Source organism: Lemur catta, chromosome 9, assembly GCF_020740605.2.
Source record: "Lemur catta isolate mLemCat1 chromosome 9, mLemCat1.pri, whole genome shotgun sequence".
Taxonomy (NCBI): Eukaryota; Metazoa; Chordata; class Mammalia; order Primates; family Lemuridae; genus Lemur; species Lemur catta.
The window spans coordinates 403,981-420,603 of record NC_059136.1 but is presented as its reverse complement, the minus strand read 5'-3'; the positions used below and the strand labels follow the sequence as shown (position 1 = coordinate 420,603).

General features: G+C 60.9%; 1 protein-coding gene across 1 annotated transcript in view; it reads left to right on the top strand.

The window, feature by feature from the left end:
• The first annotated feature begins 3,852 nt into the window (after window positions 1-3,852).
• ADAMTS7 (ADAM metallopeptidase with thrombospondin type 1 motif 7) overlaps window positions 3,853-16,623 on the top strand; it is a 32,408-nt gene continuing 19,637 nt past the window's right edge. Inside the window, 6 exon segments of the mRNA XM_045560872.1 lie at window positions 3,853-4,107; window positions 11,653-12,008; window positions 13,577-13,742; window positions 14,791-14,987; window positions 15,788-15,871; window positions 16,164-16,288. Of these exon segments, the coding sequence (XP_045416828.1) occupies window positions 4,008-4,107; window positions 11,653-12,008; window positions 13,577-13,742; window positions 14,791-14,987; window positions 15,788-15,871; window positions 16,164-16,288 (1,028 nt within the window). The 5' untranslated portion in view covers window positions 3,853-4,007.

Sequence of the window (16,623 nt, the reverse complement as noted above, 5' to 3'; positions counted from 1 at the left end):
GACATGGCATGAAAAAGAAGAAAAATACAATTTTAAAAAGAAGAAGAAAATAGCCAAGGCAGTAACTGAGCTCTAGACTCGGGGTGGTAGAGAGACAGAGGTGGTGGTTTGCGCCAGGATGAGGCCGGGCCAGGTGGGGGCGCTGGCTCACCTTCCAGCCCACCTTAGACGCAGACGACAGCCCTCCGAGACCCCTCAGGCACCACCCCTCAGACAGGAGCCCTGCCCTCCGGGAGTTCCTGGGCTAGAGCTGGAGACAAAATGTGACTGCAGGAAATAACATGACAGCCATGACTAAGGGTCCCTTTGGAAATCAGCCTGGCTCTTGGCAACTGGCGCTCAGCGGTGTCCATCCGTCAGTCCCTAGTGAGGCGGGTGGCCCCTCCCGGCAGCCCTAGAAACAGCCCTAAGGAGGAGCCTGAAAAGAGAGATCCTCTGAGGACAGAGCCCACGCTGGTAATCCGAGGAGGCAGTGGTGTGGGGAGCTTAGGGACCCAGGCTCTGGAGTTAGGCCAGTCCTGGCTTTAACACCTACCTCCAAATGCGGGACCTTGGGCAAGCCACTCAACCTCTCCATGCCTCAGTTTCTCCATCCCTAAAATGGGGAGAATACTGTCTACTTCCTGTTGGGAAGAGGCTTACCTGAGACACTACAGGTGAGGCATGGTGTTGACACATGGGATACACACTCACTCACTCCCAAATCGTTGTTCTCACTGTGCACGTGACAGCTGAAAAGGCAGCAGACGCCAATCTTGGGCATTGGAAGAATTCCATGGAGGCAAAGTCTCCCCTGGTTAGAGCCGCTGCTCCGGACAACCTGTGAAATACGGGATTGGGAACCATGGTCTCCATTAGACAGATGAAAAAGCTGAGGCCCAAAGAGCTTTCATTTTATTTTTTTAAATTGTGTGCCTCATTTTTCACTGTTATCTATTCATTTATAATTTTAAATACACAGCACTCCGCTGCACTTTCCTATCTTTTAAACAATCTATAAATATAAAAATGATATTGAGAAGCAGAATATAGCTTCTTTTAAAATTTTGATCAGTTTTTGGAAATGTTTTAACTACATTAAACCTTATTGGAGATGTTGGGTCATATGGCATAGCAATTATTTAAGAAATAAATGAAATAATTTCTATCAAGATATGAGGCGAAAACTCACTAATCAGACACTTGACATTCTGAACAATGACATCAAACATGTTAAAATACCGAATCTCCTGCTTTGTTCAAAACGTACACTTTGCTCCCCAAAGTCTGGCGTCGGATGGTCTCGTGATTTCCAATTAGATTATTATTGGCCTCATGAGGGCAGGACTAACTCAGCCTTGTCCTTCTGCACCCGTGGTGTCCGGTGTGGCCTGTGAGGAGGCTGTGAAGGCACCAGCCGGGTGGGGACAGGGTAAAGACCAGGACCTGGGACACAGGGGAAGCAGGAGGGACAGCTGTCAGCTGAGGGGTCTGAAAACACAGACTCCAAGGCTGCCTTTCAGAAAAGCCTCTAACCTGCCGTTTGGCCTTGGCGGTTCGCCAGAGAGTCAAGGGAGGCAGCCGGTGGTGTGGCCAGGGAGGGCTGTGCGTCCCCTCCCCAGACCCCTTGGTCTCCCGGGCTGCTGTGCTGGGGGCTGGGACCACGACGACCAGCGAGACCCGAGCCCAGCACCGCAGCGTGTGGGGTTGGCAGACCCGTGTGCAGACACGGCATGTGGCGTGCCGTTGGTGGGCGGCAAAGCACGCTGGGAACCCTGAGCAGGGGTCAGGGAAGACTTCGGAAGGGGTGACATATAAGCTGGCCCTGAAAGGACAAGTCTCAGGGACACCAAGTTTGTGCCCGTCTTTTCCCTTTCACCTGCACATGACTGGCTTCTTGTCATCCTGGTCTCACAGCTCGAACGTCCCCTCTTCAGGAAGGCCTCCCTGGCCACCCGTGGGCAGGAGACTCTCTCGTCACTCCCAGCTTTATTTCCTCCAAAGCACCTCTGGGTAGCTGGTCTTGTTTACACAGCTGTGACGTGGCTGTTGCCCTGACGTCCTCCAGAGACCTCGTCCACCTGTTCCCAGCTGTGTCCCCAGCACCCTGGGTCTGCGTGAACGCTCCGTGTCTGTGGAGTGTGAGGAGGGCAGAGGGCGGTGTGGGGAGGGGGGCATCTCTAGAACGCGCTGGGCGGTCAGGGTGGGACCCGCGGTGGCTCTGACCCCAGGATGGGGAGGGAGGAGGGGCTTTGCCTGGGGTGCAAAGGGGAAAAGGAGGAATCTGGACGACACTCTGGAGAAGTCTGAGAAAGGAACAGATATGAGGGGCTGGAAGCAGAGGAACCCCAGTTTGTGGAAGGGCACTATCGGTATCTTTTTTGTTTTTAAAGAGACAGGGTCTCTCTGTGTTGTCCAGGCTGGTCTCAAACTCCTGGCCTCAATCTAGCCTCCCGCCTCGGACTCCCAAAGTGCTAGGATTAGAGAATACTTTTAGACTGAGGACTAAACTTTCCTACGGACACTAAGCAAAGTGGGGGGCCCTGGAGCAAGCCCCTTGGGGAGGCAAGAGGGGAGGGGACCACAGAGCTCTGGTGGAAGTATTTGTCTCCAACTGCGGGAGGTGCCTGCCCCATTGTGTCCAGAGGGAGGGAAAAGTGAGTGGGTGCCAGTTACAGACACTTGTTGCATAGGGTGTGTGTGTGCGGTAGGATGTGGTGGCCTGAACTGTCCCTGTCACTGGCCGTCAAGACCAGCTCTGTAAGGGGCAGGGGAGAAATGGGAGGTGGTTGGGTAGAGGCCGGGCGAGCAGTGAAGGTTTTACGAGCTGGGGAGGGGCTGGTGGGTGGGCAGAGAGGGAGTTGGGCAGGGACTGGGGAAGCACGACACAGACTGTGGGGGGGTGGGGGCTCCCATCTTCCGAGGGGGGTCGCCTCTGCCGCGGGCTGTGGCCATGGGACCTGGTGGCTGAGGGGCAGTGCACGGCCACTGGGGACGAGTGGGACAGGGGTGCCCGGGGCAGCGGGGCTCGAGGCGGAGACGGGGCGGAAGACAAGAAGACGCGGGACGCGCAGGAACACTGGACAGTGAGGGGGACGCGGAGTCACACGAAGCCTGGCCGGGGAGGGAGCTGCCCAGGACGTCCCGTCGCGAGGGACAAGGCAGGGCCGAGACGGCGTCCTCGGCAAGGCCGGGTTCAGTGCGGGCAGGAGGCCAGAGGGGGAGCCCCTCGGAGGGGCTCCGGGAGCGCGAGGGGGCTCGGCCTCCAGGCCCGCGGGCCCTGCGGAAAGCGGGGGGCTCTGGGCTGGGCGAGGCCGCGGACCCCGGCACGGGCCGCCGTGCGCCGGGCCCCAACAAGCAGAGGAGTCGGGGCCCCCGCCTCGCGTGGGACGCGGCCGCCCGCCAGGCCGGGCCCGGGGCAGAGTCCACCTCGGGACCCCCCGGGCGCCCCCGCGGCCCCGCCGTTGCGGGCAGCCTGCCCGGCCCCGGGGCGAGCCGCAGGGCGCCTCCCGAGCTCAGTTTAGGGACGAGGCCGCAGTTCCGGCAATTCCAGGCTCCTGGGGCTCCGGGTCAGGAAGGCCCCGCCGGGACCGGCCGCCAGGGGGCGCGCTCGACCCGGTGGGCGCTCGGACGCCCGTCGGGGGCTCCCGGACCCCGCCCCGCGCGGCGGGCGGCCGGGGGGCGGGGCAAGCAGCCGGGGGCGGGGCAAGCAGCCGGGGGCGGGGCAAGAGGGGCGGGGTAAGGAGCCGGGGGCGGGGCGGGGCTGGCGGGGCGGGGCTCTCCCCTCCCCCTCCCCTCCCCCTCCCCTCCCCCTCCCCCGTCCCTTTCTTCCTTTCTCTCCGCTCGCTGGTCTCTGCTTTGCCTCCGCGGCCGCCGAGGGGGCGGGCGCCGCAGCCTTTGTTGCCCGCCGGGCGGAGCCGGGCCCGACGCCGGTGGCTGCACGCGGGCCGGGCATGTCCTGAGCCGGACCCGGACCGCGCAGCGACCGGACGGGACGGACTAGAGCGTGCGCGCGGGGTCGCCCGGCCATGCCCGGCGGCCCGAGTCCCCGCAGCCCCGCGCGGCTGCTGCGCCCCCTCCTCCTGCTGCTCCGCGCCCTGGCGCTCGGCGCCCCCGGACCCGCACCAGGTGGGTGGCCGCCCTCGGCCGGCCCGGCCCTCCGGCTCGCCAGCCTCGGTTTAGCCCCTTGTCCCTTTCGCGGACCCGGTGCCGGCCCGGCCCGGAGCTGGTGGCGTCCCCCGCCGCCCTGCTGTTAGGGACGGGGGTGGGTCGGTCCGGCCGGGGAGAGGCCGCGCCTCTGGGGACCCTTCCCCAGCCACTGCGCTCCCGACCCTGCCTGTCGCGGGGAACGGGCCCGTCCGCCGCTCGGGCTCCGGTCCCCCGGGCGCGGCAGGGCAGGGCGCGCATCTCTCCGCGGGGCCGAACGGAGCGCGGTCGCCGCGGGGGACTCGGCTTCCCGCGCTGCTGCGGGCGGCCGGCCGGGTCGCTGCGGGCGGGGGCGCCGGGTCGCCGGTCCACGCGGGCCCCTTGCCGCGCCCCCGGCCCGGCCCCGCCCGGCGCATCTGAGCTGCCGGCGCGGCCCGCGGCGGGGCAGGGGCCGGGTCTTGCGAGGCCCTTGCACTTCCTGCCTCGCCCTCCCCCAAGTGCGACGGCGCCGGGAGCGGAGGGGGCGCGGGAGCTTCTTCCCCGCCCTGGGCTGACTCCCCGCCCGCCGGCCGCCGCCGAGCCTCGGCCGGTCCAGGCTCTGGTTTGGCCGCGACCTGCCGGGCAGCCGCGCTCGGGCGCGTCGAGAGCAGCCGAGGGAGCGGGAGACCCCGGGCCGGGGTCTGATGGGGGCTGGGCGGAGGGTGGGGGCAGCCCCTGCAGGCGAGGAGAGGGCCCGAGGCGGGAGGAGCTGGAAGGGTGATGAGCTCCGGGTGGGCTGGACGAGTGAGCAGGGGTGAGGGCGTCCCCGGGCATCCGTCCGGGGTCCAGGGTTGCCTTAGGCCTGCTTACTGGGCTGGGGTCGACCTGCCTCCCTAGTGCAGGGATTGTGGCTGGAACGTGGGGGACATTTAAACCCGTTGAGGGGAGCAGCTGATGAAAGCAGCGTTTTAGGGAGATTTGGTCTGGCAGCGACGAGCAGGGAGTGGAGAGGAAGCATACATTTAATGAGCACCTACTACGTGCCAGCCTGTTTCTCATCGTCTCCACAACCGTGCAAGGCAGGTGATGGAAAGTCCTTTTATGGACGAGGAAACAGGCTCAGAGAGTGGAGCGACCCCCTGGGGCTGGAGTCGGGGTTTTCCCACTGCCCAGCGCTGCGTGGGATGAGGATGAGCCCGGTGATGGGGCTGAGGGAGCAGGAAAGTGGTTCCCCCAGGAATGAACTTGGGTCCAGGCCCCCTGGCAGCTGTGGGAAGCTGGGGGTGGCCAAGCTGGTAGGATTCTTGTTAAGGTTAAGTGAGATACTAAATGCCAGTTGCTTAGTCCAGGGCAGAGTGATGACCATGTAACGGCCATTATTTTTATTAATCTTCCAGGTAGATCCAGTAGGGTCAGCAGTCCTTGGTGAGTCCTGCGACTTGGACCTGCTGTTTGGGGGTGGAGGCGGCCAGACACCCTCCCCACCCAATCTGGGCTCAGCCTCCCCAGGGTGGAGCGTCTGTCTCTAGTGTCCCCGCAGACGTGGAGCGCAGGGCCCTCTGCATCCCACGCTCACTGGGGACTCCTCACTCAGAGCCTGCTGACCTCTGTCATTTGCTTTGGCGCCTAGGACACTAGCCTGGGGCTCTTCCCACCAAATGCCACCTCGAGACCGAAGGGCACACCCTGGGCTCACTTTTAGGAAAATATATCCTGACTTTTTCTCCACCGGTGACAAACCCAAGGACTCCCTAGGGTTGCTGGGCCTGGGGCCCAGTCAGGTCTCCCCCAGCCCCCCATGCTGTTCTGCACACGTGAGCTCTCTGCGTGCCCCTCGGTGCCCACATTCCTACAGCAGGACTCACAGAGGAGTGCGTGTGTCACTCACATACCACCATCCCGGCTTGTGTCTCCTCTTTGGCATGAGCTGCAGGTCATTTGAAGGGCTGGATCGCAACTCAGGTTCTTAATAGGGAGGTGAGGGTCAACACCATGTTGGCATTTCTCTGGCAGAAGTACCACAATGACAGTTCTGTCACCCAGGGGCGATATTCAAAGTATTTAACACCCAGGGTGGCAGGAGCTCAGTCCAGTCAGAACAGACTCAGCCATGAGCCGCTGGCTGTCTTGCTGATGGGCACCTGCCGCCACCCTGCTGTCACTGTAGCTTGGTGGGCTCAGCCCTGGGCGGGCACCCGCTGGTCGTTCAGGGCACTGGGACTTGCAGTTACCACTGGCTGGCACTGAGAGGTGCAGTTTCAGCCACTGACATCTGTACCAGGGTCAACTGTAGGCAGCAGTGAGAGAAAGTTACTTAGTTTCTTACTCACCCCTCCTGCCCTTAAATTTATTTATTTATTTATTTATTTATTTTAGAGACAGGGTCTTGGTCTGTCACCCAGGCTGGAGTGCAGTGGTGAGATCATAGCCCACTGCAACCTCAAACTCCTAAGCTCAAGCGATCCTCCCACCTCAGCCTGCCAAGTAGCTGGGACTACAGGCGTGCATGCCTGAGCAATTTTTTTATTTTTTTGTAGTGATAGGGGTCTCACTCTGTTGCCCCGTCTGGTCTCAAACTCCTGGCCTCAAGTGATCTTCCCACCTCCTGAAGTGCTGAGATTACAGGTGTGAGCCACTACACCTGGATAAAAATATTTTAGTGGCAAAATAATACAAGTTCATTATAAAAAAATTAATGCTGAACAAAACAAGAAAATAAAAATTATTGCAATCAAAGTGGCACCAACCCCTAAGTCTTTATTTTTTCTTTTTGATTAAAAACATTTTATTAAGCCATTAGGCAAAGAGATAAAATGAGTTTTTAAAGAAATAGGTAAATATACTTTAGAACTTTTCTTGCTAATTTTCAATAATAACTTAGCTCCCATTTGCCATGTGCCAACTATTGTCGTAAGCACTTACATACTAACTCATTTATTTCTCACACGGCAACAGAGAGTAGGTATAATTGTTACCATCCCTGTTTTACGGATGGGGAAACTGAGATTCTGAGTGGTTGAGTATGTACCCGCGGTCTTGCAGCTGTGTGTAGGAGAGCTGGGATTCAGATTCGGGCAGGCCGGCTCTCTACCTAGCCTGCTCACGTTTTTGAACTTAATAGGATGTTTTTTTGTAACTCACCTTGAATTTCTATCTTGCAATATTTGTCCCAGGTCTGCAACAGGGATTCTCAGCCAGACTGAGAATGCGTGGGTTCCTCCCCAGGGACACGGTTTCCAGCTCTTGGGGCCATTTCTCCCCAGTGGTTAATTCCTCAGTCACATGCGTGCATTTGAGGACAACACCGTGGCCTAAAAATGTGCCGTGTAGCTCCTGCGGTTGAGGACTTCAGGGCTGGCTGGCATCAGTGCCCCCGACCTTCAGCTTGTCTTTAGCCAGTTGGCTGTGACTGTCCTCGGGCTGGAACCGGTGTACTCACCTAAAACAAAGCTGTGGAGTTGTCACTGTTGTCTTCTCCATCTCTGTCACCTCAACCTGGGCTCCCCTCCTTATGTTTTCTGGCCTGGAGTCTCTGCACCGAAGAGGAAACTGAGGCTTAGAGACATGAAACGACCCCGGTCATACACCTATTAAGTGGCCCAGTTGGGAGCTGGAGCTGGGGCTCTCTACTTTCAAGGGCCGTGCTCTTGACTGGGCGTTATTTTGTCACCCCGTCCTGTCTCATTGCACGGAACACAGTCCTGGGCCCAGACTAACTTCTTGCTGCTTGTTCTCACTTGTAGCTTCTCCCCACTTCCCTGAGGGTCTGTCACACAATGCCTGCCACCCACATGTCTTCCTCATCTCCACAGCTGAATTTGTCCCGTATGTCAGGTGACATCTCAAGTGTACCCTCCTTGGTGAAGCTGTTCTTCATTCACCTCAGTCCATGTGGTGCTCCCCCCCCCCCCCCGCCCCGCTTCAGCCTCCTCAGCGCTGCCGGAGCGGGGCTTGCCTGCCCTGCACCCAGACTGGTGTCTCACACATGTCCCTGGACTTTGAGCCTTTAGTGCTGCCTCACCTTTGGTAACAAGCGCTGCAGACCAAGTGCCGTGGACCAGGCAGGTAACATAAGTCAGCAAATAAGGCCGGTGGGGAGACAAATTTTTCTTGAAATCTCGTTTTCCTGTTTTCGTTAGAGACTCAGTTCTTTACTGAGTGAGAGAAAATACAAGCTTGATGCCCAGGGGCAGCCCACACGCAGCCAGGGCGTTGGGCGCAGCAGGGGTGGTGGGGACAGTGGCGTCTGGTGGAGCGTAGCCCTCTCCAAAGGGGATTCACTGCTTGGCTCCAGCACCTTCTGCCAGGTGGGGATTTAGGCCTGACGTGGATGGATGGTAGATTTTTTTCAAGGAAAGCTGAAAATTGAGATTTTTTTGTGCAAGATCATATGATGCTAAAACATTGGTGATTGATTAAAATGTTTTCCAATATTTGTGGCAGCCGAAACAACCCCCCCGGAAATCAATAAACTGACAGACAAAAACAGGTCTGCAGGTCACAGTTGTGGAATTGTCATCCGAAATGCCTTTATTAGGTTGTCAGAGCAAGAAATCTCCTTAAATCATCCAGCCCAGTGGCTTCCCAAGGCCAGCCCCTGAAGGAGCTACGTGAGAATCCCTGGGAAAGTCTAGAAAAATACAGAACATGTGGATTCCGGGGCCCCTGTGCCCGGGAAGTGTGGAATCGGAGTCTGGCCGGGTCCGGCACCTGCAGTCTGTCATTGTCCTCCAGCACTGCTCCGATCAGCCGGGTTTCCTCCAGTGGGGGTGGGGGGTCTCCTAGCTCCTAGTGACCACAGCGCCCCGAGGCTCGTGTGGACACACAGCTTCCCAGCCCCTAGTTCTGGTTTCCTGGAGGTGCTCATGTGGTTAGTCTGGGATGGGGCCTGGGAATTTGTTTTTAAGAAATTCTTGTCCATGAAGTCTGCAAAATCCTTGCACTTGGGTCCCCTGGAAGCTCAGTGATGGGGAAGACTTTCCCAGAGCCGCACAGCCAGTCTCCCCAGCCAGCTGGCCTCATGACTCCCTGAAAAGGCTCTTTGAGGCCTGGACTGCCGGGGCAGTTGTGGGCAGAGGGAGACGTCCTCAGCGCGGGGCACACCACTGGCGTGTGCAGGGCACTCCACATGCGGTTTGGCAGGGGACAGAGTGGAGGATGGTCTGTAGCCTGGCCGGCGTGAAGCCAGCGTGGCAGGCGGCAGCAGAAAGAACCCTGGTGCCATGTCTGCAGGGTGGCCCGGCATTTGCGTGGGCCCAGGGGTCACTGTCACGAACAGCCAGGATCCCAGGGGTCACTCTGGGCAGGACCTGGTGCTGGGAGAAACCCTGGATCAGCGAGTTTCCTAACTGTGCTCCTCAGAGGCCGGGACCTGCAGGGAGGGAACAGTGGGGACAAAAGTGTGGCCTCGGGTTCCAACACCATCTCCTTGTCAGGCCCACTGCTCTGATGTGTGGATGCGTCCACACGGGATGTATGTTGAAGACTAGCCCTGGTGGCCAGAGAAGTGTGAAAAACTTGATCTAATCTACCCCTTCACATTAACAATGGGGAATCTGAGGCCCAACAAGGAATGGACTGGTGAGAATATAGAGCACTGTTACTGAAGAGATTGAAGCCATTCGAGAGACTTGGATCCCAGTCTCAGCTCTGCCACCCTCGCTGTGTGGCTTTAGGTCAGTCTGTCTCCCTCTCTGAGCCTCCCTTTGCTTTCTCAGCTATGAAGCAGTCTGGAGAGCTTACTGCAGGTGCAGGTTTCCTGGCCTGGGGTCCACAGCCTAAGGGACCAGGAATTTAAGGGATCCATGAATTTGGATGAGAAAATGTTACGTATTTAATCTTTCTAACCTCTAAGTGAAATTTAGCATTTCCTGCAATTGTGAATATTATTAACAAATCTCAATAGTAGTCATAGCACCTGTGGTTTTGTTACCAATAGAAAAGAACAAAGACTTTTCTATCTCTTTACAGTTGCTGCAGGTATCTTGAAATAAGGTTAACGCTCAGCACTACTTCAGAATTACCATAGTTAAATTTGCCACTAGATCGTGTTCAAAGCAGTAATCAAGGACCACATAATTCCACACCTACTTTTTAAATCATTTTGATAACCGTATTTCAATATAATCAGTTTCCTTGGTGCTCCTATGTATTTTATTTTAGGCATTTAAAAACGTTATTCTTGACAGAGTCTGTGGCAAAAAAGATTAAGAATCCCAGCCTTACTGGGAAACCCAAGAGGACAGAGCAACGGGGAGAGGCTTTTCAGACTGCAGGGGCCTGAGCAGAGGTCTGCAGGTGTTTCCATCCCTGGAAACTTTCGGCAGAAACCAGAGCTGCTGCACTGAGGAGGTGGTGAGGGGCCAGGGAGCCCCAGCTGGGTGGTCTCTCTCCCTGTCCCCGTCCCGGGAGCATGGAGACACTTGCAGAACTCGCTGGCACCTGATAGCACATTGTGAAACCCACCAGGCTGGTGACGGTCGTAACTCTCATGACTGCCCTCGCGTTCGGTCCGCGGGGCCAGGCGCTGCCGTGTGAGGAGCGGCTCCCTGCAGTTCGTCCTCCCAACAGACTCCAGAGTGTAACTTCTCTGATCATCCCCGTTCTAAAGATTCATTCAGCAAATACTGAGAAATGACTAGGTTCCAGACACTTCTTCCGGCACTTAAATCTTCAACAAAGAATGTAAAGATTCTTGTCCTCCTAGAGTTTCCCTTGGGAGGAGAGAAAGAAAATAGACAAATAAGGCGGCTCACGCCTGTAATCCCAGCACTCTGGGAGGCCGAGGAGGGAGGATCGCTTGCACTCAGGAGTTTGAGACCAGCCTGAGCAAGAGTGAGACCCTGTCTCTACAAAAAATAGAAAAATTAGCCGGGTGTGGTGGCACATGCCTATAGTCCCAACTACTCGGGAGGCTGAGGCAGGAGGATCACTTGAGCCCAGGAGTTTGAGGCTGCTGTGAGCTACGATGATGCCACTGCACTCTAGGAGACTTTCTCAAAAAGAAAGAAAGAAAGAAAGAAAAAGTAATGAAAATGTTAGGTGATACAGGGTGTCAGAGGTGCTATGGGGGAGAGTAAAGCAGGAAAGTGGGGTAGGGAGCGCCAGGAGCTGCAGTTTTAAAATGAAGTGGTCGGGGAGGCCTCACTGAGCAGACATTTGAGCAAGGACTTGAGGGGTTTGGCCAGCGGGAAACTGAGCCAGGCAGGTCCCAGGTACGGGAACGGTGGTGCGCGGGCCGGAGGCCGGAGCCTGTCTGGCCTGCTGAGGACCTGCGAGGCCGGCGGCCCAGTGGGGGGACCCGGGAGGTGTAGCTGGAGGCTGGATCGGAGAGGCCGCCCTGCCTAGGCTCCGGCCATTGCCAGAACTCTGTCTTTTGCTCCGAGTGAAGTGGGAGCCACTACAGGGTTTTGGGCAGAGCAGGACCACGATCTGACCGGGCTGGAATGAATTCTGCCCGCTGCTATATTGAAAATAGACTTGGGGAGGACGCGCCCCCCGTCGCCGGCGGCCAGCAAGGACGCGCCCTGTCGTGCTTCTCCCCCGCAGGGCGGCCGACCGAGGCCCGCGCGGCGCTGGACGTCGTGCACCCCGTGCGCGTGGACGCGGGCGGCTCCTTCCTGTCCTACGAGCTGTGGCCGCGCGCGCTGCGCAAGCGGGACGTGGCCGCGCGCCGGGCCGCGCGCGCCTTCTTCGAGCTGCAGCTCCGCGGGCGCGCGCTGCGCTTCAACCTGAGCGCAAACCCGCACCTGCTGGCGCCCGGCTTCGTGAGCGAGACGCGGCGGCGCGGCGGCCTGGGCCGAGCGCACATCCGGGCCCGCGCGCCCGCCTGCCACCTGCTCGGCGACGTGCGGGACCCCGAGCTCGAGGGCGGCCTGGCGGCCATCAGCGCCTGCGACGGGCTGGTGAGTGCGCGGGTGGCGGCGGGAGCGGGGTTGTCCCCAGCCCTGCCTCGCCCGCCCTCGGGGACTCTGGCTTCTCCTCTGCCGGCCTGGGCGTTCGCTCCTACAACACGGGAGTGACGGCGCCGGCCTCCTCCAGGACAGGGGTTGTCACAGTGCAGCCTGAGCCAGGGTCACCGCAGGCCTTGTTCAATCAGTGTCTGACGGGGTGACCCAGGGCTGGGGCCCAGACACGTGCATTCCCCGAGACTCCCCAGGTAGTGGTGCAGCCGCAGGTCCGGGTCCCGGTTGGAAAAGTGTGAGACCCCTCCCAGCCCCTCTGCCCAGGTCAGAGCTCCCGGAGGGCAGCCTCAGCTTCTCAGGCTGCTGGCTACTGCCTGCAGCCCTCATCTCTGCCCTGGCTGTGTGGGGGTCAGAGCAGCCCTTACTCTGCAGGGCAGGGCCCCTTCTGCTCCTGTGTAGGTGACCAGCCCTGCCCTCCCAGCCCTGGAGGATGGGGTGTGGCAGGAGTGGGGACATGTGCACACTCTCAGCCATCCACTGTTCCCGGGGGCCCTCAGCTTCGAAGGCACAGACAGGAGCCATGGGCTGCCGTGGCACACAGCCTGGTGACAGGGCGGCCCACACCGCAGGCTGCAGGACGTCTGGGCCTTTGAAGGCCCATCCGCTTGGCAGAGCATTCTCGTGTGTGGCGCCTGTGCCCCGACACACAGCTGAGCCTGCACAGCAGCTGGGCATATGGGCGCGGTTCCCTCCACAGCCGAGGGCACAGGCTCGGATGAGCACTTGCCAGGCTGCCGGGTTGCCCAGCGGGGGGTCTGCGTCCAAACCGGGCTCCACACCCTGGGGTGGACGCGGGGAGCACTCTGGCTCCCTGGCCCCGTGTGGTGAGGGGAAGTCAGAGGGAGGCAGATCCTGCTCCCTGTTGGAGCCCCGAGCCCCCCCAGGGGACGGCGGGCTGCCCAAGATACTCCCCAAGGCCCCTCTGTTCCCTGGACTCTGAACACCAGTGATGCCCAGACATCCCTGCCAGCTCCCTTCTGAGGCGGGAACAGGATGTCCTGATGGCCTCTGGCATCTCCGTGGCTCGGGTGTGGGCAGAGCTGCCTTTGCCGTGATTCACTGCTGGGGAGGCCGAGGGCAGGTCACAGTGCTGGCCGGTCGGGGGCCTGCAGAGGGGGCTGCAAAACAGCCGGAGGCCCAGGCGTGGGCCGCCCGCCCAGGACGGCTGCCTGGGTGACTCCGCGGGTGAGGCCATCATGCCAGATTTGGACACAGACCCGTTTCTTGCCCCTGATGGGACGGGGGTGTGGAACAGCATCCGGGGCGGTGGCCTCTGAGCTCCACTCGGAGCCTTTGGCTGTGTGGACCCGCAGGGAAGGACGTCAGGGAAGGGCGTCCCCAGGCGGAGGGTGCAGGCTGAGCCGAGGCCCCGTGGGAGGAAAGCGCCGAGCGCCTGGGGTCCGTCTCGGGCGGTGGGAGCGGGCGGGGGCAGCTGCAGGATGGGCCTTGGGACAGGCAGAGGAGCAGCCGCCGCCAGCCCCGCCCGTGTGGCCGGTGCTTCTCCCCAGAAAGGCGTGTTCCAGCTCTCCGGCGAGGACTACTTCATCGAGCCCCTGGAGGGGGCCCGCGCCCGGCCCGGCCACGCCCAGCCCCACGTGGTGTACAAGCGCCAAGCCCCCGGGAGGCCGGCCGAGCCCGGTGGTGCCAGCGCTCCAGGCGCCTGTGGGGTGCGAGGTATGCTGCTCTGCTGCCGGTCTGGAGCCGGGGGTGGCCTGGGGATATGAAAGGCCCTTTCTAGAAGCCTCTTTTGACATCCCCATGCTGAGCTCCCTTGTCCCAGAGGGACACAGAAAGACAGACAGACAGACAGACACATCACCAGGGCCAGTGCCCTTAAATGTGCCACAAGCCCGTGTCCTCTGCCAGTCAGGCGTACCCAGCCATCCCGAGACTGACCTCCCCCTGCCTCCCCCACCGCAGGGTTCCGGCTCCCTCTGCTCTTCTCCCCGTTTGCCTGTGGCCCCTCTGGCTGTGCTGACTGTTCCTCCGTGACGTGAGTGCCAGGCACAGCCACGCCCAGCCAGGCAGGGCCATTAGCCAGGAGCCCCCCCCCCCAACAGCCTGCTCCCACCCAGAGGGGCTGACCTCCGTGGCTGGGGGCTGGAGCGGGGACCCGGCGCTGCCTCTGCAGAGCGGCCGTCGTGCCGGCCAGTCCGGCTTGAGGAGCTGCCGCCAAGGGCCGCTGGGGTTTGGGGCTGCCCCGCTGGCACCCCAGCCTCGAGCTGCCCACAGCACAGGGACGCTGCTGGCTGGAGCAGATGCCCGCGGAGGCGTGCTTCTTGGCCTCGGTTTCCAGCTTCACGGATGTGCCTCCTCTTCCCAGCTGAGGCAAGACCCAGGCTGGACCTTGGCAGCCTCCCAGGCTGGGGGCTCGACTGGGGCCTGCACCTGCCGGATGCACCCACCCCGTGGGGGAGCGAGCGGTGCAGGGAGGTGGGGCCCATGTCCTGACGTGGATGTGGCACTTTGCCCCCCCCCGCACATACCGGTCACCCTATTCCTGTTTACAGTTAGGGAATCCCAAGATCAGAGAAGAAAAGTGACCAGGCTGGGGCCACACAGCACACATGTGGGGTGGGCCCGGAGGGGAATCCAGGCTCCTGGCCCCTGATCCCAGTGCAGTTCCTGCTGCCCCCGAGAGGGCTCGCTGTGCCGGGGGCCTGGAGACCCGTGCTCGGGGCCGGTCCCCTGGTCGCTGACCCCGCCTGCCCGCGGCCCACAGAGTCCCTGGAGCTGGAGTCTCGACGGGAGCGTTGGGAGCAGCGGCAGCAGTGGCAGCAGCAGCGGGCGAGGCGTCTACACCAGCGCTCGGTCAGCAAAGAGAAGTGGGTGGAGACCCTGGTGGTAGCTGACGCCAAGATGGTGGAGTACCACGGGCAGCCCCAGGTCGAGCACTATGTGCTGACCATCATGAACATGGTGAGGCCGCGGCAGGCGCAGGCCAGGGTGGGCGGCGGGGGATGGCAGGGGCTGGTGATGGGGGTCCGAGGGGTGGGTGCAGGGCAGGACCCCAGACCCAGGTTAGAAGCTGTGAAACATGGGTTTGGATCTCAGCACTGCCCTTTCTTTGAGTCTCCGTGGCTTCGTCTGTAAAGTGACGATAATCGTGCCTGCCTTTGAGTGAGAAGCTTAAGTGAGATGGTGCATGTAACTCCCCCAGCACGAGGGCTGCTGCTGTTGGGCTGGATCAGTGTTTGCTGCTGCATCGAGCAGCTGCGGCTGCACCTGACCTCCCGCCCCGCAGCCGCCTTCTGGGACAGCCTCACCCCTCTGCCCCACCCTCCAGGCTCTGCCCCCTCTCGCCCCACTGGAGGGCTCACTCGGGGGGAGCTGCCCGGCTGAGCCAGCCCAGGGCGGTTGGCAGGCGAGGGCCCTGAGGTGGGCCAGGAAGCCGGCACTGGGAGGTCCGAGCGCTGCTGGCTGTGCCGGGTGGGGGCGGGGCTGGTGCTTGGAAGCAGGTGCCAACCCCGTGCTCAGTTGCTCAGGAAGACCTCGGGCCTGGGAGGGGCCTGGGGGCTTTGTTGCCCCCAGGTTCTGCCACTGCTGGGTTGGGCAGCGTGTATGCGGGTGTGGGGACGCGTGGTGCACGTGCAGCCCGTGTGCACCTGTGTGAACATCCTTGCGTGTGAACACAGGTGTGCGGCCCCCAGGTGGGCTGGGGCCGGGCTTTGGCTGCCCGTGTCCTCCATCCTGGTTATAGCCGACCCTCTCTCGAGCAGGTGGCCGGGCTGTTCCACGATCCCAGCATCGGGAACCCCATCCACATCACCATCGTGCGCCTGGTCCTGCTGGAGGATGAGGAGGTGAGAGGTCACGTGGCTCCGTGCTGCCCCGGCAACAGGCACCTGCTGCCAGGCCCTGCCCACTGGCTGAGCTGCCCTGTGTGGAGGGCACAGCGATGCCCCTAGGCCTGCACCGTGTCTCTGCCACCCCTGGTCCCTGACTGGCCTCTCTCTGTGGGTGGCGTGGTCAGGCGGAGGCTGGATGGGGCCACAGGGCTGCCGCTGTCCCCACTGCCCCCAGGCCTCCTGCCTCTGTGTGGCCTGCGCCTCTCGGGGCCCGGGGGAGGCTCAAGCGGCTGCTCTCTGCCCGCAGGACGAGCTGAAGGTCACGCACCACGCAGACAACACGCTGAGGAGCTTCTGCAAGTGGCAGAAGAGCATCAACATGAAGGGGGACGCACACCCCCTGCACCACGACACGGCAGTCCTGCTCACCAGGTGCCGCCCGGGGCGGGGGACGGGGCGGGAGAGCCGGCACCTGGGGAGCAGCTCTGGAGGGGAACAGCCCTGGGGACAGCCTGGCTCTCTCAGGGGAGTTTGCACACCTTTGGCGCGGGGCTGGGGCCGTCAGCACTCGGGGAGGGGCGGCTTTTTATTTATTTTTATTTATATTTATTTACTTATTTATTTATTTTTGAGACACAGTCTCGCTCTGTCACCCGGGCTAGAGTGAGTGCCGTGGCGTCAGCCCAGCTCACAGCAACCTCAGACTCCTGGGCTCAAGCGATCCTCCTGCCTCAGCCTCCCGAGTAGCTGGGACTACAGGCATGCGC